Genomic DNA, 27,512 nt, shown 5'->3' with positions numbered 1-27,512 from the left:
ACCTTTATTTAGGGACACTGAGGCCCAAGGAGAGCTCTACTGAGATATACTATACCTGCTTCTGCCAAGGGTAGCCACCGCACCTTCAGCAGAATTCTATATTTGTGGCTAATTAAATAGGGAAGTGCATCTAACCTAACAGTGAATAAATAGGTAGTCTCTTTGCACCATATTGTGGTCTACCAAGATCACTTTTTTTTATTTAAATAATTGAACTCTAACCTAATAAAGTAGGTTTATTAGAAAGCAAAACTCAATAATAATTGCTTTCCTTTGGTAGGGGGGAAATAACCCCCACCCTAAAGGAGGCTTTATTCTAAAAAACCAGCCAGGTACTTCCCTGGCAGTCCAGTGGTTAAGACTTGGCCTTCCAATGCAGGGGGTGCAGGTTCGATCTCTGGTCGGGGAGCTAAGATCCCACATGCCTTGCAGCCAAAAAACCAAAACATTAAAAAAAAAAACAGAAGCAGTATTGTAACAAATTCAATAAAGACTTTAAAAATGGTCCACATCAAAAAAATCTTAAAAAAAAAAAAAAGAAACCAGCCAGAATTGTTAAAACTAGTAAAGGAATATGAAACTTGTGCCAACTTTAATATATATGTATATTTTTTTAACATCTTTATTGGAGTATAATTGCTTTACAATGTTGTGTTAGTTTCTGGTTTATAACAAAGTGAATCAGCTATATGTATACTTATACCCTCATATCCCCTCCCTCTTGTGACTCACTTTGTCCCAGCTTACCCTTCCCCCTCCCCGTGTCCTCAAGTCCATTCTCTATGTCCGCGTCTTTATTCCTGTCCTGCCCCTAGGTTCCTCAGAGTCTTTTTTTATTTTCAGATTTCATATATGTGTGTTAGCATACAGTATTTGTTTTTCTCTTTCTGACTTACTTCACTCTGTATGACAGACTCTAGGTCCAGCCACCTCACTACAAATAACTCAATTTCGTTTCTTTTTATGGCTGAGTAATATTCCATTGTATATATGTGCCACATCTTCTTTATCCATTCATCTGTCGATGGACACTTAGGGTGCTTCCATGTCCTGGATATTGTAAATAGAGCTGCAACGAACACTGTGATACATGACTCTTTTTGAATTATCGTTTTCTCAGGGTATTCGCCAGTAGGGGGATTTTTGGGTCATATGGTAGTTCTATTTTTAGTTTTTTAAGGACCCTCTATACTGTTCTCCATGGTGGCTGTATCAATTTACATTCCCACCAACAGTGCAAGAGGGTTCCCTTTTCTCCACACCCTCTCCAGCATTTATTGTTTGTAGATTTTTTGATGATGGCCATTCTGACCAGTGTGAGATGACACCTCATTGTAGTTTTGATTTGCATTTCTCTAATGATTAGTGATGTTGAGCATCCTTTCATGTGTTCATTGGCATTCTGTATGTCTTCTTTGGAGAAATGTCTGTTTAGGTCTTCTGCCCATTTTTGGATTGGGTTGTTTGTTTTTTTGATATTGAGCTGCATGAGCTGCTTGTACATTTTGGAGATTAATCCTTTGTCACTTGCTTCGTTTGCAAGTATTTTCTCCCATTCTGAGGGTTGTCTTTTTGTCTTATTTATGGTTTCCTTTGCTGCGCAAAAGCTTTTAAGTTTCATTAGGTCCCATTTGTCTATTTCTGTTTTTATTTCCATTTCTCTAGGAGCTGGGTCAAAAAGGATCTTGCTGTGATTTATGTCAAAGAGTGTACCTCCTATGTTTTCCTCTGAGAGTTTTATAGTGTCTGGCCTTACATTCAGGTCTTTAATCCATTTTGAGTTTATTTTTGTGTGTGGTGTTAGGAAGTGTTCTAATTTCATTCTTTTACATGTAGCTGTCCAGCTTTCCCAGCACCACGTATTGAAGAGACTGTCTTTTCTCCATTGTGTATTCTTGCCTCCTTTATCAAAGGTAGGGTGACCATATGTGTGTGGGTTTATCTCTGGGCTTTCTATCCTGTTCCATTGATCTGTATTTCTGTTTTTGTGCCAGTACCATACTGTATTGATTACTGTGGCTTTGTAGTATAGTCTGAAGTCTGGGAGCCTGATTCCTCCAGCTCCATTTTTCGTTCTCAACATTGCTTTGGCTATTTGGGGTCTTTTGTGTTTCCATACAAATTGTGAAATTTTTTGTTCTAGTTCTGTGAAAAATGCCATTAGTAGTTTGATAGGGATTGCATGGGATCTGTAGATTGCTTTGGATAGTAGAGTCATTTTCACAATGTTGATTCTTCCAATTCAAGAACATGGTATATCTCTCCATCTGTTTGTATCATCTTTAATTTCTCTCATCAGTGTCTTATAGTTTTCTCCATACAGGTCTTTTGTCTCCTTAGGTAGGTTTATTCCTAGGTATTTTATTCTTTTTGTTGCAGTGGTAAATGGGAGTGTTTCCTTAATTTCTTTTTCAGATTTTTCATCATTAGTGTATAGGAATGCAGGAGATTTCTGTGCATTACTTTTGTATCCTGCTACTTTACCAAATTCATTGATTAGCTCTGGTAGTTTTCTGGTAGCATCTTTAAGATTCTCTATGTATAGTATCATGTCATCTGCAGACAGTGACAGTTTTACTTCTTTTATTTCTTTTTGTTCTCTGATTGCTGTGGCTAAAACTTCCAAAACAATATTGAATAATAGTGGTGAGAGTGGGCAACCTTGTCTTGTTCCTGATCTTAGTGGAAACGGTTTCAGATTTTCACCATTGAGAACGATGTTGGCTGTGGGTTTGTCATATATGACCTTTATTATGTTGAGGTAGTTTCCCTCTGTGCTTATTTTCTGGAGAGATTTTATCATAAATGGGTATTGAATTTTGTCAAAAGGTTTTTCTGCATCTATTGAGACTATTATGTGGTTTTTATCCTTCAATTTGTTAATATGGTGTGTCACATTGATTTGCGTATATTGACGAATCCTTGCATTCCTGGGATAAATCCCACTTGATCGTGGTGTACGATCCTTTTAATGTGCTGTTGGATTCTGTTTGCTAGTGTTTTGTTGAGGATTTTTGCATCTATGTTCATCGGCGATATTGGCCTGTAGTTTTTTTTGTGACATCTTTGTCTGGTTTTGGTATCGGGTGATGGTGGCCTCGTAGAATGAGTTTGGGAGTATTCCTCCCACTGCTATATTTTGGAAGAGTTTGAGAAGGAAAGCTGTTAGCTCTTCTCTAAATTTTTGATAGAATTCGCCTGTGAAGCCATCTGGTCCTGGGCTTTTGTTTGTTGGAAGATTTTTACTCACAGTTTCAATTTCAGTGCTTGTGATTGGTCTGTTTATATTTTCTATTTCTTCCCGGTTCAGTCTCGGAAGGTTGTGCTTTTCTGAGAATTTGTCCATTTCTTCCAGGTTGTCCATTTTATAGGCACAGAGTTGCTTGCAGTAATCGCTCATGATCCTTTGTATTTCTGCAATGTCAGTTAACATATATTTTTAAATTACATATTCAGTTTACCATGAAGCAATAGTATAATCCTGCAGTGTACAGTGCTGTGTGAATTTTTAAAATCTTGTGTATTTTACACATAAAGATAGTGTCCCATAATTTTTAATATTCAAAACTTATGAATATCAGAATTTCCAACATTTTATTTAAGAGATGTCTCCAGGAAAATGTGTTGATTTTTACATGAAGAGAGTCTTCAGGAAGTTGGAACATAGAAAAATGTAAGTAGTTAAGGTAAGGAAACCGATAAGAAAAACCTCAAGAATTACTCTCTGGGACCCAATCCAGCAGTCTCTGGAGGGACTCTATAATGATGACTTTCAAATACCAGCTCAGGAAATCAGTTGTACTTAAAAAGAGCAGCTTTTTGAAGAGATGGATTTTGTTTTAGTGTGGTAGAAATGATCGACCTATCAGCTGCCATTCCAGCCACCCTGTTGGGTGGGGGAGGGGCTTAGGGATATAGTGTATTCCTTTTGTTGCTCTCACTTAGAAAAGTTATTCTTAAAAATATCATTTGTTCCCTACCCGAAGTCGTGAAAGTTTCAGAATTTGTTACAGAATAAAATACTTAGGACATCATTTACAGGTTTCATATTCCTTGATTAAGCATGTGTTAACATCATATTGTCCCTCATTTCTACTTCTTTTTTCCTTTATACTGCCATGTGTAATATAGTTATGCACATATCAAAGAACCCTGAAAAAGTATAAAGTTAGTGGGTTTCTGAATTAGTGTTTAGTTACCAGAAAATTCAAAATCAGTCTAAATTTACTGAGCACACACCCAGTAATTTTCATTTGTGATAATAGGAGCTTGATTTTTTTTACATTCATATTTCTAAATTATGACTTAAAACTTAATATTGGAGCAACAAGTATTTGTTGATTGCAGTCCTTTTTTGCTTTGTCTGAACTGTTTGCCAGATGGTTTCTGCCATGGTTATGCTAATGAAAGTGCATTACCTAGCATTGCTTGCTTTGACTCATATTGTAGCTTGAAGATTTCTCATTCTAAGGCATTTGTTAACTATCAGCTCTCCTTTACCCTACCTAAAAGCTTTTATTCCCCTTTCCGCCTTCCCTCACCTAGATTGGAGCTTGTTTTTGTTGTTATTGCAATGGTGATGTACTGATTTTTAGACACTGTGCTGGGTGGTTCCCCAGAGTCACAAATGTTGCTAATCTGAAAAGAGAATTCCAGACACTTTTACAAGCCTGTCTCATCTAAGCTAATTTTAGAATGATTGTGTAGAATGAAATGTGCCTGAAATTGCTTATTAGTCATGGTGGTAGGGATCCATTTTGTCCTCTGGAAACAGGGATAATTAAAAGTTTTCACAGAAATATCTTAATGTGCCTGATTCAGTAAATGTGCAGTTTGTTGTTATGTCAAATTTAATTGAAAGTTGGAGCTTGGGATAAAATGAAACTCGAAATAAATTTGAGTTAAGATTATGCAAAGAATTCTAAAACATAGCTTTAAATAGAAAAGAGTTATACTTTCAAGGTGGCTGTAAATTTGAGTTATTCTGTTCACTACATGCATTATTGCATTAAACATTATTCTTCTGTTGTAAGGTCCTTTTAGTTTATGTAAAAAATAATAGGGCCACCTTGATTAAGATGCTAAATATATTGCTGATTGGTTTAAAATAAGGTACTGAAGGTTATGGAAATACAAAATTTTAAGAATGAATTCTGTCTTCTAATCAGGCCACAATTATTAGTGTATGAGATCTGAGTGCTGCCCACTAGTTGAGAAATTACATAATATAGCTTTCAGAGTCAAAAGAATTTTGACTTTTTTGTCAGCTGATACTTATAATATTTTGGTGCTTCCTTTTAGACAGCTGATCTCTCATCTTAGAAGATACTGTATAAACAGCCCTATTCCCAAGTAAAAGTGCTGAGTGAAGCTGTTGTTTAATTCATTCCATTTTACTGAAGACTTACATGTGTAGAGTTCTTTCATAAACTGATTTTTAATTAAATTATTTTTAGCATAGAAGTTCCTGAAGCAGGATTAACACACTAGCCCATTTCAGCAAGCTGTGTATTTGGGAATGGAATGAGAGTCATTCATCTCCACTAGGAAATTAAGAGTTGTTGTTCACAAATAATAAATTACTAGATTCTGACAAAGACTAATGGGATTAGGTAAGTGTGACTCAGTGTAATAAATGCAAGCCTAAGCATCCTTTCAGGCCCTGAATCAAAACAGGTACTGCTGTTGGTTAAAGTCAGTCATGGCTTACAACCTGCTAGCTGTCTTGCTGTAGAAACTGTAACGTAAGGCCCTTGAAATAGATGCCGTCATCAGCCCCAGCCCCCAAGCATTCATCTGTTTAAACACATGACAGAAGATGGTAGAAGAGAATTCAGCAGCTCTTCGTGTAGTAGGAGTGGTTATTGTATCAGGACATACTTTGTTGTAGGCCAGCAACTTTTGAGTTAAAATACTATAGCTGTTTCTCTTCTTCTCCTTACATCTTTCTTTCACTTTTTTTTTTTTTTTTTGGCAATAAACTCACTTATTTTTCTCACAAACATTTTGTGTAGATCCAAGGAGCAACAGATTCCAACTTTCTCCTGTAGCAGTTAAACCCTTATTGTCTCTTCAAGTAGATTTCAGTATTTTACTTCTTTTATTTTTTAAAAGGCAACGGGCAGCCAAGACGTAGATCCATCCAAGACTTGACTGTTACTGGAACAGAACCTGGTCAGGTAAGACTTAATATTTGAATTCTCTGTCTTTGAAGAATAGTAATGGGCAGAAATCAAGAATTAACTATTATATATATATATATATATATATATATATATATATATATACTCTGCAAAATTAGTTTTATGAGTTGACCTAAAATTATGATAGAGAAATTCATTATCACGAGAACTTAAATACTTAAGGGAAAAACAGTGTAGATGCCATTATTGATTTAACTTGAAGGAAAATTTGTGAAAATATGTTGATTAATTCAATAGTGCTCTATGTATGTTATATGGTATGTTATATATGCTTTACTAAGGAAGTATTCAATTTTGTAATTTAACAATTTGTCATTAACATTGTCCTCTAAAATGAATCATTAGTATTATCTCCTTTTTACTAATGAGGGGAATAAATATTTCCCCAAAAGATGTCACTCCTCTGGGATCACAGGCACTGACATACTTGGCGGACTTTTAACATCTTTTAATTTATCATATCCCCTAGATTTATATTTTTGTGAAACATCCTTAGGACAGTATTTACTAAGCAGATGGATAAACTCTAGAAAGTCTTCTGTCCCAGTTGTTCAGGTTTTTATTCTTCATCTTTATATTTCTGGATAGTCTTCTAAACGCCCCTTCCCTCTTTGTAGATGACCCAGACAGTGCTATAATTTAAGCCATTTCTGACAAGTGCAGAGTTTTAACCAACCAAGTATATAAAAGTAGCAGTCATTGCTTTTTCTGTTACTCAGGTCAATAGACTTAACATATATAATTTATATCACATTCTTAAAATGAATTGAAAACTAATTATGAGGTTTTGTTGTTGCTTTCAGTTTTGCTGAAATAAATTTTAAGACTATAGCATGCATCTGAAGTAATAAAAATACCACATTATGGTCCATATTCATGAAAATTATAGGATTATATGTTATAAATAATGTGATTTAATTTCTGGTAAAATGTATTAGTACTTTTCATCTAAAAGGTGTTTTATTATTTCATTTTTATAACATACTTGAAATTTTAGAGATTCTTTGTAGTCATTAATAAATATTTGAAAACCTTTTCTAGCCATCAGCTAACTTAACGAACAAAACCACTTGAGATATTTAAATGATAGTTAGCCTTGATCTTCATTTATATCTGGAAATATTTTTATTTCTCGCAATACCCATACACACACTCAAATACATATATACACACATACGTACATATATATACATAATACATATTAATTTATTATATATTTTATGATATTAAGTGACCTTAAATGTTGGTTTTATTTATTTAATAGCAGCTTTTTCAGTATATCTGCTTTCATGAGATCCCAGAACTTTTGAATGAAGCTTCCCACTTTCTCCCCCTCAAATACTTAAAGTATTAACCAGGGCATTCAGTAACAGATAGCTTGACATCTGGTATTTGCTGTGATTCCTTAGAGGCTTGATGAGCTCAGTCTTTTTAATGCTATTTACTATTGCCATTGACATTCCAGTTATGAGAAACTCTAGCCAAGTATTCTCCCTTTGACTAGGAATGAGAGGCTTGCTCTAAGACAGTTCAGGAGCATCTGCCAGTGCCAGTGCTCTTCTCTGTATTCTATATTAAAGGCATTGCTGTATTTCAGGACTGACCTCACCATACCAAGCCTTAACTTATTTCCTCACAAACTCCATATTACATGAGACTTCGATCATTACCATTTTCATCTATAAAACACTGGAACTGAGGCAGACTTTGATTGTGGGACAGTCACCTGCATGAGTTGTCATGGACTACTCCAAGAGATTCAGAGTGAGGGGGAGTTTGATATGGTGGTAAAACCTGTTCTAAAACAGGTGCTATGTAGCCATTGTCTAGCCAGTTTTTAAAATTGATCTGCTCTTTCAGAATTACTTAAGTATTACAAACTTAAAATGCCTAATATCCAGTTTGGGGTGAGAATGACAAATGGTAATCCTCATATACTATGAAAACATTTTCCCCTGAAAATGTTATGATAAATGACCATTAAATCTTTTTAATTACTACTGAAAATAACATTCATTATTTGAAGAAGAAAAGTATGCATAATCTGGATTTTCAAAATTGAAGGTATAGTTCTTTTTAAAATCTGGCTAAGCAGTGATTAAACAGATGCATAGCAGGGTTTTTTGTTTGTTTTGGCCATGGAAATTGATAAAGAACATAAAAGCATTTGCCCAGTCAGTACAACCGTCAGAGGAAAAGAGAGAGCTTACTAATGAAGTTTACTGTCACATCTCATAGGGGAAAGTGATCTGATGAGAGTTTCTACTATGACTCTTGATTCGAGACTGATCTTAATAAAATCACTTAAACTTTTCATCTGTCAACTAAAATTAAATTGGTTGTTTTTATACTGCCATTTCTATTGAGAGGAGGACTAGTGAACGTAGCAAGCTTATTAATTAAAAGTGGTTGTGTAAGTATTCATGTAAAAGATTGCATCCACACAACATACAACTCACTTTTAAATTAATTGATTAAGGTTTTTAATTAATTCAGGAAGCTCATTAAGCACATGTAATGGATTTGGCCTCCATTTGAGAAGATGCTGAGAAAAAAGCTGCCCCTGATGTCCAGGAACTGATCTGATACTAAAGCCCTGGTGTTGTTAGAAGCTGGACATAAAGAATGTCTCAGAACACCAATAGACAAAGTGACTCTGAGACCATGATAAAATGAGACAAAACAAGACCATTTTATAGTGTTGTCTAAGCACAGACAAAAGCAAGGTCACTGTGCCACCCACAAAATACAAACATTGCCCTCTCCCAGTGGATATGAGTGACTGATGCTTCTTTACCAGATGCAGCTTTACCCTGACTCTAGACTGCCCTCCCTGTAGAATTGCCACTGCTTGCTGACAGTAGCCAATCTAGAGTGAACGCCTCTTTCTTTGGAGCCTCCTCAGAATCATTCAACGAAAGCCCAGATCCTCTAGTAAGCTCTTTCTAAAACCCTCTTACACCCCAAAGTGCCCCAGGGTGAGCACTTTGCTTTACTGCAGCAAATACTAAACCCAACTAACTCCACAACGGGTGTGTTTGTGGTAGCCTTTGGCCAGGGTGCATTGACAGTACCAAAAAGACCCAGTCTCCCAGGAGCTTATTTGGGCAGATCAGACTTATGCCCAGATCAACTAGAGAACTTTAACAGTAACAGCTGCCTTTTATTTATTGTGCACCCATTTCGTGCCTTTAATGTATATTATTTAAATCTTAACCCTATAAGTTTGGTACTTTTTATTTGCCCCATTTTGCATTATTTAAATGATTAATGATGATGCAGACCACCTGAAGCCAAAACACTTGAAACTGAAGAGGTCTAGGATTACTTTACCCTGCACTGCATTCAGTTTTATACGCAAGACAGAGTGATAGAGTATAGAGTTTGTGTGCTTTTGGAATCAGATCTGGATGCAAAACTTGGTTATAGCAATTACTGGCCAGTGTAAGGGAAGTAAAGACTTAGGTAAGTTTCTCTAACCCTCAGTTAGATATCACATATCAAAAGCTGTATTATCATACATTGTTGTTATTTATTTAAGGAATATAATTTATCATACTACTTCTTTTGTCCATCCTCATTCTGCACCTCCTTTAGTGTAAATAATTTTCTGTTAAAGCTCTAAATCAGAAGCTTACATAATAGTCTTAAATAATTCCTGGCTCATAGGATACCTTCCTATTGGAGAGTTTAAAGACCATATAAGAAAAATAAAATTCTAAAATTTCCCTTGTAATGAACTATGGTGAAGCCAGAATTAGATTGAGCCCATAATTTTGGATTAGGAAGGATGTTTTTAATATACCCTGTCATGTATAGATTTAATTAATCTGATTATCATAATGAGGAAGTACCCTTGTAAATCCACATTACCTACTGATACCCATTTCTTTTTAATATTTATGTTGTTCAGATGTACTTCACAGAAATATAATATAAATCGATATTTGATCTCTGTGTTTTGTGGTTCTATAATTTTAGCAACTAAGATGATTTCTGAGGGTTTTAAATAGCTTTCAAATGTCAGTCTAAATAGTAAGTAACCCTGGCCATAGATTCTTGACTTACGAAAATATTTTCCCAGTCTTTCAGGTGAGACATAAAAAGCAAAGCTTTATCTTTGTAAATAACTTCCAATTCCTCAAATATAGAGATAAAGTTTGGGTCAAAGTCCAATTCTGGTTCATGTCTACTGATGGTAATTTGCCCTGCAGTTTAAATTTGGCTTAGTATTCTTTTGCTGCCTTAAATTGCTGTGTGGCATTTCTGTACTCTCATAACCACTTTCATAGCCAACCCTTGTGGTAAGTCAAGTATTTCTATATCTCTTAAACTCTTCAGTTTCTTTGAGAATAGAAAAAGTAATTGTAAATGTCTGGAAGGAAAGAGCAACCTAAATGAGTTTTAATAGTTTCAGAGCATTTATGGCCATCAGAATTTTATCAGTAACTTTTTTTTAAATAGCTAATATAAAAATAAGACTTCTTTCCTACTAGGTTGCCAGCAGTTTCATATTTTTTAAAAATTATCAAATATTATCTGTTCTTATTTATGCTTTGTATTTTTTGGGTATTCAAAAAATAGTTATGGCTTATTTTTATTTATGTATTTATTTATTTATTTATTTTTGCGGTACATGGCCCTCTCACTGTTGTGGCCTCTCCCGTTGCGGAGCACAGGCTCCAGACACGCAGGCTCAGCGGCCATGGCTCATGGGCCCAGCCGCTCCGCGGCATGTGGGATCCTCCCGGAACAGGGCACGAACCCGTGTCCCCTGCATTGGCAGGCGGACTCTCAACCACTACGCCACCAGGGAAGGCCATGGCTTATTTTTAAATATTCTTTATTCTTTTTAAATACAAACATGTTAGCGTATTATATTATTCATTGAGATACTCATTCCTTAAAATATAAAGACTTATTTAGTTAATTTGTGGATTTAAATTTAACTCGTAGCCTTTCTTATAGCTTTAAAGAAAGACCAGTTTTGAGACTTGACCTAAAAATATGAGCATTATTTCTTAGTTTTATAGCTTATGGGAAATATGAAGTAGAACAAATGAGTGTGCACATGAGGTACTAAGAGTTTCTTAGAACGAAAGAAATAAAGTAGCAAAGAATTCTCTTAGGAAAGGTTTAAGTTGAAGGAATATGATAATTCATATTAGGTCCAAGTAGGATAATTTGTTTTAATATCACAAATGGGACTTCCCTGGTGGTGCAGTGGTTAAGAATCCGCCTGCCAATGCAGGGGACGTGAGTTTGAGCCCTGGCCTGGGAAGATTACACATGCCGTGGAGCAACTAAGCCTGTGCACCACAATTACTGAGCCTGCACTCTAGAGCCCACAAGCCACAACTACTGAGCCCGTGTGCCTAGAGCCCGTGTTCCACGACAAGAGAAGCCACAGCAATGAGAAGCCCACGCACCACAACAAAGAGTAGCCCCCACTCGCTGCAACTAGAGAAAGCCCATGTGCAGCAACAAAGACCCAATGCAGCCATAAGTAAATAAATAAATAAATAACTTTAACAAAACAAAACAAAAGCAGTAGCAAGTAAATTTGTCTGTCTTGGGTAGTAGCTCTGGGTAGAGGGGAGAAAATGTATCCACTGTGAATCAATAAAAACTTTCCCAGCTTGATGGAAGATATAACAAATCCCAACCACAACAAATCCCAAGCAGAAAAAAAAAGAGAAAACCTACATTACTGGGTTAAAACACAGGGCATACTATAGTCAAATTCTAGAAAACAAAGACAAAGAGAATAGAGTAAAAACGCAGCCAGAGAGAAAAGATTGTCCACAAAAGAATACCAGTTAGATCCTCAAAAGCAACAAGGAAGACAGAAGAAAGTAGAGTATCTTCAAACTGCTGGAAGAAAACAACTGTCATCCTAGAATTGTTAAGTCAACAAAAATGTGAAGAATGAGGTCAAAGTAACATTCTCAGATGAACAAAAACTGAGTTTTGTTAGGGAGAAGGGGAGTCCTGCTAGTGCTTTTGTAGGGTAGGGTTTTTTCCCTAGTTTACTGAGAGTGAAGCCTTTCTTGGGTTTTGGCTTTAAGCAGGGGGTTCGCCAGTCCTACTCACATCCAACAAAGACATAAGACTTTATGCCTGTTTCTCTTGAGTGCAGCAGGCAGTCAGAACAAAAGCTACAGGCCATTGGGGTTCAATTGAAATTCCCAGGGCTAGCAGCTTAAGCACTTGCTAGACTTTATTTCTGGCCTCAGAGCTTTTCCCTTACTTCCTTGCAAGCTTATCAGTTTTTTAAGAGGTATTTTATGTGAGTGCATATAAATTTTTTTAACATATGTATATTTATCTAATATTCTTAGAGGATTTATTTGTTTTTTGCAAGTGTTTTGGGACCTCTTCTGATAGAAATGGAAGTCTCTCCTGTGTCTTAGAATGGAAATTATCTCTTGTTATTTTGTTTTCATATCAAAATCACACTTTGTTCCTCCTGTCACTTCTTGCAGGTGAGCAGTAGGTCATCCAGTCCTAGCATCAGAATGATCACTACCTCAGGACCAACCTCAGAAAAGCCAGCTCGCAGTCATCCATGGACCCCTGATGATTCCACAGGTGACCAGTTTATCCTCATTATAATTAATTATGAAGTTGAATTTATCATGTTTATGTTCATTTAATCATGTCATTTCTCTAATGCTTACAAAGGCAGGCATTATACAGTAGTTTAGATTTTCCTGTTAATAAGATCAGATATTTAGCAATAAGTTTTAAAATGCCTTTCTGAGTGCTAAGACAGAGACTACTACCTTGCCCCATGTGTTTTTTTCCCCCAGATACTAAACATGTATTTTGAAGATGGTTTGTTTGGGGACTTTTTTCAAATAGGAAGATATTCTATTCTTGATATTTCAGTCTGATTGTCCTATTGCAATCTATCCTTTTCAGTGATAGTAGTAAATTCTCATCTTTTGATAACTAAAATTAGAATGGTAAAGTAATCATCTTCATCTCAGTCTTGTTTTAAAAATACAAGATATTATGTACCTTGGTAAGAAAAACATTTCTGACCGTTGACCTTTTGAATCATTTTTAACTGAGAGGGAGACCTCATTTCAGTTATGTAAATATTCTGTTAAATAGACTTTTAAAAGCCTGATAAGAGTTATTAAAACTCCCCAACATGAAAAACTAACTGGTCAAAATCAAAATATTAGTATTAAAACCTGCCTGTCTGAAGGTAGTAAGAGAATAGTTTCATTATGGGTAAGCAGGAAATTATGTGCCATACTAGAATTAACTTTTCTTTAGCATTAAGGGGATACCTTGATAAATACACAGCAATATACTTCTATAAAAATTATTTATATGTTACTATGTCAGAGAAGGAAGATGATCTCTTAGATCTTGGAAAATTAAGCAATTTGGGGTTTTATATAAGATCAATTATGTTACTAATTGTGGCAATTAAAAAGTCAGCTTTCTGTCTTTACAAACTAAAATTCTGCTTACAAGTATTTGCAGATACTTGTCATGGCTTAGTCAAGTTCATAATTTAATTTAAAAAATTAACTGGGTGGCTGTTCTCCGTGTCAAGTAAGATAGAACTGTGTTTAGCCTTGGGTGTACTCACTAGCTTTAGTAAGTTTAAATTCATTGGCGGCAAAAACTCCTAAGTTTCACCCTCAGCACAGCGCAGCCTAGGATTATCCAGAACGTTCACCACTACTCAGCACGTGTGCAGAATTTACCATGACGTACTTCTCCTCAGAGGTGGGCAGGGAAATGCTCCCGACAGGTTTGACCATTAACATTCAGGTAGTGTCAGCTCTTCTTGGTTCCTACATCCTTTGGTGAGGGCGCGCTCGCCCAGACGTTACAGCATTTGGCAGGTCTCCTCACTTCAGCCTGGACTAATCTAGACACGCCGGTCAACGAGTGGCAGATAGTGAGCTCATGAGGGAGAAAGCAACATTCTCCTGAGTCCCTCTCACTTAACTGCTGCATTTTGTTTCTTTTCTGGGACCTGAAATACCACAAAATAGCAATAGCTAGATATCATACGTAGGTCCAGGTTGCAGTATCAACTGAATTTTGACTCTGCCTTGAAATACACTGCAAATGTGTGGTTATCGTTTTTAAATATTTTGAATACAATTTTAGAAGTTGAGAATCTGGTTTACGTTTATAATTAATGAAGTTCAGCTTTGCACTGTTTCTAAGAAAAATATTGATAATCAAGCTAACAGAATAAATTGTAGGAAAGAGACAGGTAAAACCTTTTTCTTTGAAGGCCCACTGACCCAGAAAAAAATTAGAAGTGCATACATAAGTTAAAACAATGTAATTAATTCGATTTTTTAATTTAAAAGGGCAGAGATTTTTGTGCTTTTTCAGAGAAAAAGAGCACAACGATTTAATAATCATAACACATAAGTACTCTTGGGTTTCTACTTAGAATGCATTGGCGATAGAGAAAGATATACATACGCAAGAGCAGCTAGTGAAAGAGATGCCTAGACCCAGTAGAGGGTCCCACCGTGGGCGGGGAACAGTGCACAGGGGGAACATTCACTCAAGAGTTTGTCCTGCGCTTAGTACTTTGCAAAGATAGAAATACAAGACATGCCCCATTGCTTGCATTCTGATTACAGTTACAATACTGACACATTAAAAATAAATTCATCATGCTGTATACCAAACTACTACACCGAATGTTTTAATAGTTATAAATAAGCATAATCCTGGCATAGTCTGTGACTTTTTTGTAAAATAGTGAGATTAGTCACTATTGTTCTTTAGTCATAAAACAGAAAGGAGAAGACAGCATTCCACATGAAGGGAGCACATAGAGAATATGAGATAGTTATAAGTATTGTGTTTAAGGGGCTAGAAAAGAGATTCCACCTAACTTAACCAAATCAGTGTGAATCTGGACATTTAAGAAAAGAGGTTAGATTTGATCAACAACTAAAAAACAAACTTTTGTGGCATAGCCTTGCTATCTTGTAACCAGAAACTGAAAGCTAAATTTCAATTTAAGTGAGAAAGTAAAATCTCACGTCTTGGTTTCAGAGGACAGATGAAATTCAATAAAGGACCTTAAGTTTCCCACTCTCAAAGGGCTTTAGAATTGTTTGAGTAGCACAATCCTTGGACTTTTTTTTTCACCCCCAGAATACTGTGAAACACTGATGTATTTAATTCTGAAATACATATTGGATATAGGGGACTGATTTAATAGGATATATCAAGTATCAAAGATTTAAGAAAGAGCAATAGGAGTGGAAACATTAAGTTGAAAAACTCTTTCAAGACACTTAATTTTTCCAATAAGGTCAGGGGGAAGTCACTTTTAATCAGTTTAATTTTGTGGAAAGCAGTGTTTGGTGGGAGCATTATTTGAAACTATTGTAAGGGGGTGGGGAGAGGTTTCGTCAGAGAAACAAATGTATTTCTTATTTAGCCATTTCAGAAAAACCTTTATGTTAATATATAATTTTAGGGTAAAGGCTCTCTTAGGCAATCCTCTGTTATTCCTTCTTTAGTGCACTCCACTATTTGATTAACAGTAATTTTTTAATATGAAATATAAACTTGAGTATTTAAAATTGCCCTCATTTCCCAATTCTTCGTTTAGTATCAATAACAATGATTTTTAAACAATAATAATAACCACCACCAGCACCATGTGTTGAGTGCTCACCATAGGCTAGCTAGCACTGCATGGTATTCCTTACATGCATTATCTCATTTGGTCTGATTTAGCTTCGCTTTTGGAGTTATTTGCAAGCACATTCTTAATGGCCTTTTAAAAAAAAACTGAAGCTAGAATATCAGTCAGCAGTAAATTAGGAGGTTACTGAACCGTCAGACTGTCTTGGTTTCCTATTGCATTTGAGGCAGTGCCTTGCTGTCATCCTGACCTTGCCTGCCTCGTCCGCACCACTCTTTCAAGGAGTCGCTTATAGAAAAAGGGCTGAACAGCTCACTTGTTTAGCTCACTTATTCTCTATTACAAACGATGCGAAAGCAGCTACTTCTGAAATAGAAAAGTCCATATTACTTCACAGTGATTCTTCCTGCTTCTGGAACTGTTGTACATAAATGTTAATATGGGGAAGCAACCATCCCATGCTTCTCTTGCAAGTTGTTATGGCAGTTTTACCTCTTTTGAAATACAAACAAAACCTGTCTGTTCAAATAGTTTGATAAAATTGGCTGGTTGTTTGAATTAACCCTTTTAACTGTTTTTGGCACGATATTGAGTCACAGTTTCCATACTGTCAATGTGTGTAATATACTCCCGTCAATAACATCTCTCATTTTCTGCAGTGATTCTCATTGGGAGGAGTGGGATGGGCAGCTCATGTTAGAATCTATACTAATTGAAGGTGATCCACTGGAAGAGAAAGTGCCTCTTGCTTTCCCCCTTTCCCTGTGAAGGAACACTGATGTTGCCGGAGTTGACACAGCCTTAGAGTAAACTTAGCATGATCAAGGAAAGAAAGAATGTGGGATTTGATTAGGTAGAATCAGTTACGACTGAATTTAAAATATAAAGGTCCCATATCACTATTTTTGTTTTTAATTAAACAAGGGCTTACATGCTTTAATATATTGTGTTCTATTCAACTTATAGCCAACTTAAATTGTAGGTGTGAGAGTATGGTTGTATTCCAATTATCTGTAATTGGATATCCTCTGTTTACTTTTAGAATTCAAAAATTACCAGTAGCAATAACTTTTATTTTACTCTAAGAAAAACAATACCATTATCTCATGCATGCTTTCTTGCTTTTTGTTTCTAATTATTTGTAACAGAAAATAAATAAAATACATGCTCTAATTCCAGATACCAATGGATCAGATAATTCCATCCCAATGGCTTATCTTACACTGGATCACCAACTACAGGTAAAGGATTACTTTCTCAGCAAAGTTTACTTTTTCCTTTTAGAGAAGTTTATCTTTAAAGCTGATGGTTGTGTTCCTATCTGTTATTGTATATTCATTTATTTATGCTTTTAGTTGACCTCCTTAAACTTTTAAAAATCAAGCTGAAATAACTGATCCTCAGTTAAGTCAATCAAAATTAAAATTGCCAAAATCACTGTTCCTGTTCTAACAATCATCTTAAAATACTCATACCTTTGTTCAAGACTGCCAAGAATAGCATTTTGCTCTTTATTTTTAGTGCATTAAAATGTAAAAGCCATATAAGCTCATTTCTGCTTAATAGATTTTGTGGTACTTTGGCATGTTCATGGTGACTGAAAATACAAGTAATGTACTTCGTTGTCTCCTCACGCGTGTGAGAGCTATAAACATCTTTCAATATAATAAAGTCTGGCAACCTGAAATGTAAAACCAGAGGCCAAGAGTACTCGACTCATGGTTCTCTGTAACAACGAGAAAGTGTTAAAGCGGCAAGTGTAAATTTAAGATCTGAGTTAACGCTGACAAAAGGGCACTGAAGATTTTCTAGGCCTGGTTTAACACTTTATTTTTAAAAGATCATTGCTTTAGTGCTATAAAAATATATCACAGTCTCTGTCTTAACTCTCAGCTAGATATTGAGTTTGATTTAATTATGTTTTAACATTCCTGATTTTTCAGCCTCTAGCACCATGCCCAAACTCCAAAGAATCTATGGCAGTGTTTGAACAGCATTGTAAAATGGCACAAGAATATATGAAAGTCCAAACAGAAATTGCATTGTTATTACAGAGAAAGTAAGTTATCTTTTATGAATAAGAATAAATCATTAGTATTTTGAATTTAAAATGTGTTAAGGTGCAATATCGTTTAAAGACATGAAAACTTAATAATTTTTAGAATTAATCACTAAGCATATTTCTGATGTGGAGATTTCCTCTATGTTTAAGTTTTAAGCACCCTTCGGCTAATTTTCCCTGCAAAAGTCATCTCTTTTGACTATTTCTTATTATATTAGGAAAAATATAACTAAGGGAAATAAACTAGTGTTCATAACGATGTGTTTTATGTTCTCAGAATTTTAAAGTTAAAAGCTGTTTAGATTTATTGTTATAAAGATTTATTGTTTCTTTGGACAAAGGTAAAATAATTTGATTTACTAATGTTCAGTTGTGCTTTATCTTAGAAACATATATGTAGATATATTCTTGCCAGGTGTGTGTTTAGGAGAGTAGAATTACTTATTAGAGGGCTTTATTTCATATCTATGAGTGTTTTTCTAGGGAGTTTTGTACTTACATTTTTCTGGGAGATACAGAGACTGCTTTACTCCCCTTTTAAAGAAATACAGTCCCATTTCCATACTTCTCTATTTGAGATTCTTTAAAAAACAGTATTTCAGTTTTCTTAAACATGACCTTCATGAAATAACCTATGGAGCTGATGGTGGTAGGTAGTTTTTTTACAGTTTACTAATACAGTGATGTAGATGAATTCAACTTAATATTTTAAAGGCTAAATACGAGATTAAATATTACAGTCTGCAAACTGTAGAACTAATTATGGAACTCTGTGGCACTTTATGATAAGAAAAAAAACGATTTCTTATGTCTGAATATGTATTTCTTATACTTAACCTATAATTTTTTCATACTTTAATCATTTGAAAGAGGAGTTCTATCCTAGAGAAAAACAAATGGTGAATTGTGGGCGCTGTAAAAAAATATGATAGTTTTAATTGATTTTTAAATACTTTAAATAAGAAATGTTACTAGTAACTTTTTGTTTGAGGACTTTTCATTAATTATTCAGTTATTTCCAGCAGCCTCACTTTAGGAGCTAATACATAATATCCCCCAAATAAAAGGCACTTAAAGAAGTTTATCAGGCTGGGGACTTCCCTGGTGGCGCAGTGGTTAAGAATCCGCATGCCAGGCTTCCCTGATGGTGCAGTGGTTGAGAGTCTGCCTGCCAGTGCAGGGGACGTGGGTTCGAGCCCTGGTCTGGCAAGATCCCACATGCCGCGGAGCAGCTAAGCCCGTGCGCCACAGCTACGGAGCCTGCGTGTCTGGAGCCTGTGCTCCGCAACAAGAGAAGGCCGCGGCAGTGAGAGGCCCGTGCACCGCGATGAAGAGTGGCCCCCGTTCGCTGCAACGAAGACCCAACGCAGCCAAAAATAAATAAATAAATAAATTTTAAAAAAAGAATCCACATGCCAATGCAGGGGACACGGGTTCGAGCCCTGGTCTGGGAAGATCCCATATGCCACGGAACAACTAAGCCCATGTGCCGTAACTACTGAACCTGCGCTCTAGAGCCCACGAGCCACAACTGCTGAGCCCACATGCCACAACTACTGAAGCCCGCACGCCTAGAGCCCGTGCTCCATGACAAGAGAAGCCACTGCAATGAGAAGCCCGCACACAACAAAGAGCAGCCCCCACTAGCCACAACTAGAGAAGGCCTGCACGCAGCAACAAGGACCCAATGCAGCCACAAATAAATAAATAAATTTATTTATTTTAAAAAAACAAAAAAATTTATCAGCCTATAGAAGACTCTGGTTTTTCCCGAAAACGTTTGCAAGAGTAAGTGGTTCAAAAGTGGTATTTTGTATTCTTCTCATTATTTTAAAATAGGAAGGAGATTTAGGTTGGAAAGCACCTATTTTAATTAGTTTGCAGATGTTTTGTTAGCTCCCACTTTGCACTGTAGTTAAATAGGATTGTGGTTTCAGAATATGAATACGACTACGTGAGTATAAAAGTAGAATGTGAGGCTTCCCTGGTGGCGCAGTGGTTGAGAGTCCGCCTGCCGATGCAGGGGACACGGGTTTGTGCCCCGGTCCGGGAAGATCCCACATGCCGCAGAGCAGCTGGGCCCGTGAGCCACGGCCACTGAGCCTGCGCATCCGGAGCCTGTGCTCCGCAACGGGAGAGGCCACAACAGTGAGAGGCCCGCGTACTGCAAAAAAAAGAAAAAGTAGAATGTGAATGATTAAAACTTCAAGTGTTATTTTCAAGGATAGCTAGATAAAGCCCTTCCCAGCCTTTTGTTCTTCCTTCCTACACAAAAGGGATACCAAATGAAATTTTCTGCCACTTTTATTATACCATTTTATCTGTTTTCACTACTTATCTCAGTACAGTTGCTTATTAAAAGGATTATGGTATTTGTATGGTTACGCCAGAAGAACGGATGATAGTTTCCATTCCAGCCCATAATTATATTTGAATAGTGTACCTAAGATGTATAATGATAGACCCAGAATAAAAGTTCTAATTAATTGAGCTTCCATCATTAGCTGTTAAGGTATGAATATTTCCATCCTGTGTAATGTGTGGTATTTGTTTTTAGGCAAGAACTAGTTGCAGAACTGGACCAGGATGAAAAGGACCAGCAAAATACATCTCGTCTGGTACAGGAACATAAAAAGCTTTTAGATGAAAACAAAAGCCTTTCTACTTACTATCAGCAGTGCAAAAAACAACTAGAGGTCATCAGGAGTCAGCAGCAAAAACGACAAGGCACTTCATGATTCTCTGGGACCGTTAAATTTTAAAATATGCAAAGAAAGACTTTTTTTTAAAGGAAAGAAAAACCCTTATAATGACAATTCATGAGTGTTAGCTTTTTGGCGTGTTCTGAATGCCAGCTGCCTATATTTGCTGCATTTGTTTCATCGTTTATTTTCCTTTTCTCATGGTGGACATGCAATTCAACTGTCTCCTCATATAACATGGGGGCATCTGTACTTGAATAAGCAGCAGTTCTCAACTTCAAAACAGATGCAGTAAACCGTGGCTGTATATGCATGCTCGTTGTGTGAAGGCTAGCCTAACAAAAGGGGTATCAAACTAGCTGCTATGAGCAATCGTCGTCTTTTTTTCGAGGTGGAACCTCAAGAATGATTTTGTTCTTGTATCTCATCTCAAAAAACCAATAATTTTTTTCCAAAAGATGGTATATACCAAGATAAAGACAGGGTATTATAAATCTAGAATAATTGGTTTTACGTTATAGAAATACAGAACCTTTAGGGATAGTTGAGAGTGAGGGCTTTGATGCCAGCATCCTTGGATCAGTACTGAACTTTATCCATGATATATTTAAAGGTAAGTGGCGGCTGCTGTATTTAATAAAAGCGTATTTCATTAGACTAAACTTTGTCTATGATACATTGAACAAAATGGAACCCTTTTTTTTAAAGGTATAAAGATTTTTAATTCTGTGATTGCGTGTATGTGTGCTGAAACTGTAAAGCTTTTATGACTCTAATATTAATATCCCTCAAATGAAATTAAAAGATAAATGAACATGATCCAGCTTAAATGATCATTCCTTCCTGCAATGATTATTGGATTGTTCTACTGTATATTTGAAAAACTGAAGAGAAATCATGGAAAATGGAAATAATTGCTCCAGCCAAAAGGCTTGGGCCTAGATTTCTTTTACAATAATAAATGAGCAAAAAACCTGGCAAATCAGGACAAGTTAATGAGGAAGTTAAAGGAGTAAATCTAAATTCATCAAGTATCCTATTATCGATACTGGAATGATTGATTTTCCTTGCAAGCCCACCCTAGGATGCCTGCTGCCTTTCAACACTTTTAAAGGAATTTCACTTATAAATAGAAAATTTATATTGTTAACAGTAACTTTGCTACCAACTTTGAAAATAAAAGTAATAATAAAACTTCATTGAAATAATAAACTATATAAGCTCTATTTTTTCAGTTGGTATTAAAATTAATTACATTTTGATACCAGTACAAGGTGTCTTTTAAGTAGGGATGTCATCGACCTCATTTTTATAGCATTAATGTTTTATGAAGAGAAAATTTAAAATGAAAGCATAATTGCTGTGATTATTAGACTTATATCGTGATTGTATTGTAGTTTTGCTCTATTTCAGATAAGCAAGTTGATCTAAGAATTTATCAAAACTATTCTTAAAAATACTAAAGCAGGTAACTTTTTCTTCCATTATTTTTTCTTCTTCCCACTGAGTTTTATAATGTATTCCTTATGTATACAAGCAATAAAGGTAAAGGACAGTTTGTACTAAACTGTGTCATTTTTAGCTTCTTCAGAATCTATTATTAAAAAGTTTTTGGTAAATAAATATCGACCATCACTTCATTTAAATAAAAGGAGGTTTTCATTCCCAAGTAATTTAATTACCTAGCTGAAAGTGATATTAGGCTTAATGTATTAATAGTAAAGTAAAATTGGCACAGAAAATAACTCTAAGGAAAAGCTTCACTCTTCCATAGTATTGCTGCTTGTCTGTACATCTATCACTCCACCAAAAGGGACCTAGTCAGTGTTCAGAGACTTTTCTAATTATCCCAGAGCATGAGGTAGCCAAGCGTGGATGCTAAGGCTGAACTTTTCCATTAGGATTTAGCATTTTAGATTTCAGATTTTATTTCTAGTCACGAATGTGGTTTTGCTATACACTACACACTTAAAGGGAAAGTTTATTATTGTTATTACTACATGCAATCACTTCATTAAAATATCCCAAATAAGTAAATGGAAGAAAATAGTAGTTTTAAGTCATGATGCCAAATGCAAAAAAGGCTGTTGAACGCTTGCTCGTTTGTTTACAGTATGTTCATGGGGATTTTCAGTACTGTAGCGGTCCTGTACACTGAGTGCAGTTCAGCCTTACTTGGTTTTTAAGCACTTGCCAAGCTCATATTTTTCAAGCCCTTATTATCCTTGATGATGGGAGAAAAGCATAGCAGGGATGATTAAATCCACAGCCAGTTTCATCAGTGCTCTCACCAACAGCCCTTCAAACAGAGGTGTTAACAAGCAGCCAAATTTGTTACTAATTCCGGCCTTACCGTTTATTCTAACCCTCGTTTTTTGGGGTGGAAATAGCAAACAGACAGACAAGTATCTAAGAGGCCCCAGTCTGAAAAATTCACAAACAATCCTTGAATAAGCCCTAATTACATTTTATTTTTACCTCCAGGGAAGGAAAACAAAGCTTTTATCTAACTTACAGGGAAATACTCCTCAGCAGTAAAAATAGCTTTTTTGAGTCAAATAAAAATCAGTTAAGAATATTTACCTTATAGCAACATAGCACATTGAAGAGGTCTGTTTAAAAATCGTTTACAAATGTTTGACTATTTTTGGTGAAGTATTTTAGAGCATCAAATGTCTTTTTTTTTTCTGCAAGTTTCTTTTATGTTCCTAGTTTCAGCTCCTGCCTGTAGCCAGATCACAGGCCTTCCCTGTGAAACTTTTGTTTCTTTATGTAAGTGTGTGTGGTTTTCAGTGGTCAGCTCCTTTCTTCAAATGGTAGGAAGTTCTACTTCTGTCATTCAGAACCTTTTATGTAAAATGATGTGATGCAGAAATCCTTGTGCATACTGTATAATTGAAGGAAGCTTTTTAGATTTATTTTTGTTTGTAATAAAATTCAGATTGTTACTCTAAACTTGGTCATAAAAATGGTGAATGATTTATATCAGCAAGTGAGCTGTGAGGTGTTCTACTCGAGCAGCATGTTTACGTTACACAAAATCGAATAAAAACTGAAAAGTCAGTAATCCTAATACTCAATGCTGTTGTAACATAATCATGATTTTTGAGAGGCTGGGTGATTGGCCAGTTAATACATCATTTCCCCCAATTCTAATTTTTGGTTAAATGGATTCTCTTCACAGTTTAAATGAATCCTGATTTGTATGAAGTATAACACGGTGTACATCACTGCACTTCTGCTCATTAGAAACCTGATTTCTTGTAGTCTATCTAAATTACATTAAGTATTTCATTTCTTTATCAACCTACTAGCCCTCTAACCTACACATCTGTGTACACACACATTCTTATAAACTCTGCCTTCACTTTAGTAAATATACCTGCTTATTCACTCATTCCTCAACAAATATTTGTTGGGCACCTGTGATAATAAGCCAAGCTGCTGTGGCTAATGCCAAGTGACAGGTCCATTTCAGTCACATGGTAGTTAAGTGGTGTTCCCATTTCACAGGTGGGAAAATAGGCTTCTAAAGGTTAAGACTTGTGCCTGAGTCTGCTTTTCTATCATCATCTGATTTCAGCAGAATTACATGCCTGGAGACTCAGCAGCCACTATCAGCCCACGTGAAGGAAAATGGAATGGCAAACAGAGGAAGGGGAACGTGAGGTAACTTTAAACTTGCAGGCACAGGGACTTTGTGACCACTTTTAAACCCAACATTGAGACCCATATTTGTCTTTTAAAGCCAAGTCTGTGTTTTAAGCCACTTGGCTGTGCTGTAACTTAAAATGCCCACTGAGTCCCAAGGTGCTTCAGCTCTTTCACTCACTTATTGGATGGGTGGGGTTATCTCCAGCCTTCCACCCCACCCTGCACCCACACACCTGAAGGATGCGCTGCAAATGGAAATACAGGTCGTGGGGCTGTGAGGCTTGGTCTTTAGACTCGTCCTCCACTCTATAGGAAAGTGAGACTTAGCCCAGGTTTTTTTGTTTTTGGTTTGTTTTTGGTTTGTTTTTTGCCCCTTTTGCGGGTGTGGGGGTCTTATTAAAGAATAATTGGGGTGTAATTTTTATACGGTAAACTGCATTCATCTAAAGCGTGCAATTTATTGAGTTAGACGTATTGTATATACACTTGTAAAAAAAAAAACCACCCAGCAGCCAACATCCTGATCATCTCCGTCACCTCCAGAAGTTCTCTCATCTCTTGCTGTCTATCCCTCCCTTCACTCCAAGCCCCAGACACTGGTCTGTTCCCTAACCATATAAAATAGTTCTCATTTTCTAGAATTTTACATAAATGATACAATATGTGCTTTTTTTAAGCTTTTTTCTCCTCTCGAAGAGTTAACTCCTTTGAGAGGATTTTTGTTTTAAGAATTTTTTGATGTGGACCATTTTTAAAGTCTTTATTGAATTTGTTATAATATTGATTCTGTTTTATGTTCTTGGTTTCTTGGCCACGAGGCATGAAGGATCTTAGCTCCCTGACTGGGGATCGAACCCGCACCCCCTGCATTGGAAGGTGAAGTTTTAACCACGGGACCGCTAGGGAAGTCCCAGGAATTTTTAATTAGACCATTTTTAGTGATGCTTGAAAACCTTTCAGTATCAGTTTTTGAGGGCAAATGTAGGTTTTAGAGGGCTATAGGTATGTCCAGTATGGCCTGCTTGATTGTGCAGTGTTACCATCTTCTGAAACATTTAAGATCACTTTATTTTTATGTTCTTACAGAACCTTAATACTTCACTCACAAAATCCCTTGCATTTGTTTTTTAAAGTAAGTATATTTGTATATGTATTGCTTCAGGTGTTAGAAATGTGAATGGACATGGCAACATTAATAAGTACTTGGTGGTTTTCAGCAAATATGCTTCATAAATGTAATTTTTTTTAAGTTTTCTCCTTTTTTTTTTTTTAGGTTGTAGCTGCTTTTTGCTTGCTAAAAAAAGGAAAGATTAGGTTGCTTATACCACAAAACAATACGCAGAAAAATATTTTAAATACCAATGAAAACAATCTTCTTTAAAAAGTATTTGACATGGTATCTCATTCAGTTTTCTACCAGTGGTCCTACCTGGTATAGTGGTGCCCATAGTAATAAGTAAGAGTGCATTGGCAGAGTGTGTACTGCTTACCACCAGGACCTGTACTCCTTTTCCATCAGTGGCTAATCACTGCTCTCAGTGTATCTTAGGCCCCTGCCACAAGGTCCCACTAAAATTTAAAACTACTGTTTAAATGACCTGCCCTTCATGTCAGTTTTTTCAGTGAAACTGTTCTGAGAAACAAATGGTTATTTAACTTTATCTGAGTTTCATGGTACTTTTACATTTCCAAGTAGTGAAATGCATTCTTTATTCTGTAATTTAATGGTTAGTGATATCTTATAAATGCCATATGGCAGCAGGATAATTGCTTTGAAAGCACCAGAAATTATTGAGCAAATGCTGAATATTTATCTTCTGAAAAGCAAAAGTAATTCACAAAATGAAATTACCTTTCAGCCTTATTGCTTGTGTCTCTTTGTGGATACCTGCCTCTTCTTTAGTTATTACAGGAATGACGATATTAGTCATTGATTGATACATTTACTAAATTCAAATTAGAGACTAAAGAAACCTGAAAATGTGTGCAACTTTTTCTGTGGTTGAAGGAAAAATGGTGATACTTCTTCCTCAGACACTCTAGAACCCTTCTGACTTTTAATCAGTTTCCTACAAAGATACTTAACTAAATATACATCTAATGTCATGTAAATATACATGACAAAAGAACAGAGAAAAAAACTAGAGAGATACCTCAGTTTTGAAGCTACTTCAGCTTATTCTCACATTTACAAGGCATCAGATGAGTCTGTTTTTTTCCAGTATTAGCCATGCCAACTATCACAGTTAAAACTACATGATACTAACTTAAGTGACTTTCTTAAAAATCAACAGAAATCATGTGCAACAGTCCCCCCTTATCCGCAGGGGATGCGTTCCAAGACGCCCAGTGGATGCCTGAAACTGCAGATACTACTGAACCCTTGTTTTCTTATACATACATACCTGTCACAAAATTTAACTTATAAATTATGTACAGTAGGATATTAACAACAATAACTAATAATAACATAGAACAATTATAACAACATACTGTAATAAAAGTTAAGTGAACGTGGTCTCTCTCTCAAAATACCTTATTTTACAAATTTAATGCTTTTCCATCTTAACTATGCACTTATCATGCTAGCACAAATTTCTTTTTCTTTCTTTATAATTTCACAGATAGAAGATTTGTTCCTACCATAGATCTTAGCAACCTTAGCGTATGATTTTTTTTTCCTTATTAAGTCAGAAACTTTCACCCTTATCACTTAGAGGAAGCAATTTATGGCTTCTCTTTGGCATATCCGAATTGCCAGCATCGCTACTCTTGCACTTTGGGGCCATCGTTAAGTAAAATAAGGGTCACTTGGGCACAAGTACTGAGACACTGCAGCAGTCAGTCCTACAAAGGAAATGGCTATTAAGTGACTAACGTCACAGAGGGTACACTGGAAGGATAGGTGACTCAAGTCCCCGGCAGGACAGCACAAAATTTCATCACATTACTCAAAATGGCTTGAAGTTTAAAACTTAGGAATTGTTCGTTTCTGAAATTTCCTATTTAATATTTGGGACTGTGGTTGACTTCTGGTAACTAAAACCACAGAAAGCAAAACCGTGGGCAAGCGGGGAATGCTGGTCGTCTTTGGGCAGGTCTGTAAATCAAAAAGTACAGGAAATCTGCATTTGATTTCCTTCCTTGCCCAAACAAGGGAGTACCCAAGCTAGTTTTTTTGCTGCCTGAAATGTTTAAGCATTGTTCCTTGGAACTTCGTTTAGGATCCGAACAACCTG

The 27,512-nt window shown here is 36.0% G+C and overlaps 1 protein-coding gene across 3 annotated transcripts in view; it reads left to right on the top strand.

Moving 5' to 3' along the window:
- MAP3K7 (mitogen-activated protein kinase kinase kinase 7) overlaps positions 1-26,786 on the top strand; it is a 70,138-nt gene extending 43,352 nt beyond the window's left edge. For all 3 annotated transcript variants that reach the window (XM_089921871.1, XM_022552757.3, XM_022552748.3), the window contains 5 exons: positions 6,115-6,179; positions 12,689-12,794; positions 17,035-17,096; positions 17,799-17,914; positions 20,475-26,786. In XM_089921871.1, coding sequence (XP_089777997.1) covers positions 6,115-6,179; positions 12,689-12,794; positions 17,035-17,096; positions 17,799-17,914; positions 20,475-20,655 — 530 coding nt within the window. In that variant the 3' untranslated portion in view covers positions 20,656-26,786. The remainder of the gene's footprint in view (positions 1-6,114; positions 6,180-12,688; positions 12,795-17,034; positions 17,097-17,798; positions 17,915-20,474) is intronic.
- Positions 26,787-27,512: the final 726 nt, after the last annotated feature.

The sequence above is a fragment of the Delphinapterus leucas genome, chromosome 12, assembly GCF_059928025.1.
Source record: "Delphinapterus leucas isolate spDelLeu-1000000601 "Yukka" chromosome 12, BTC_Dleu_Yukka2, whole genome shotgun sequence".
NCBI lineage: Eukaryota > Metazoa > Chordata > Mammalia > Artiodactyla > Monodontidae > Delphinapterus > Delphinapterus leucas.
Note: the sequence above shows the minus strand (reverse complement) of the source record. Positions and strands in the feature narration are given on the sequence as shown.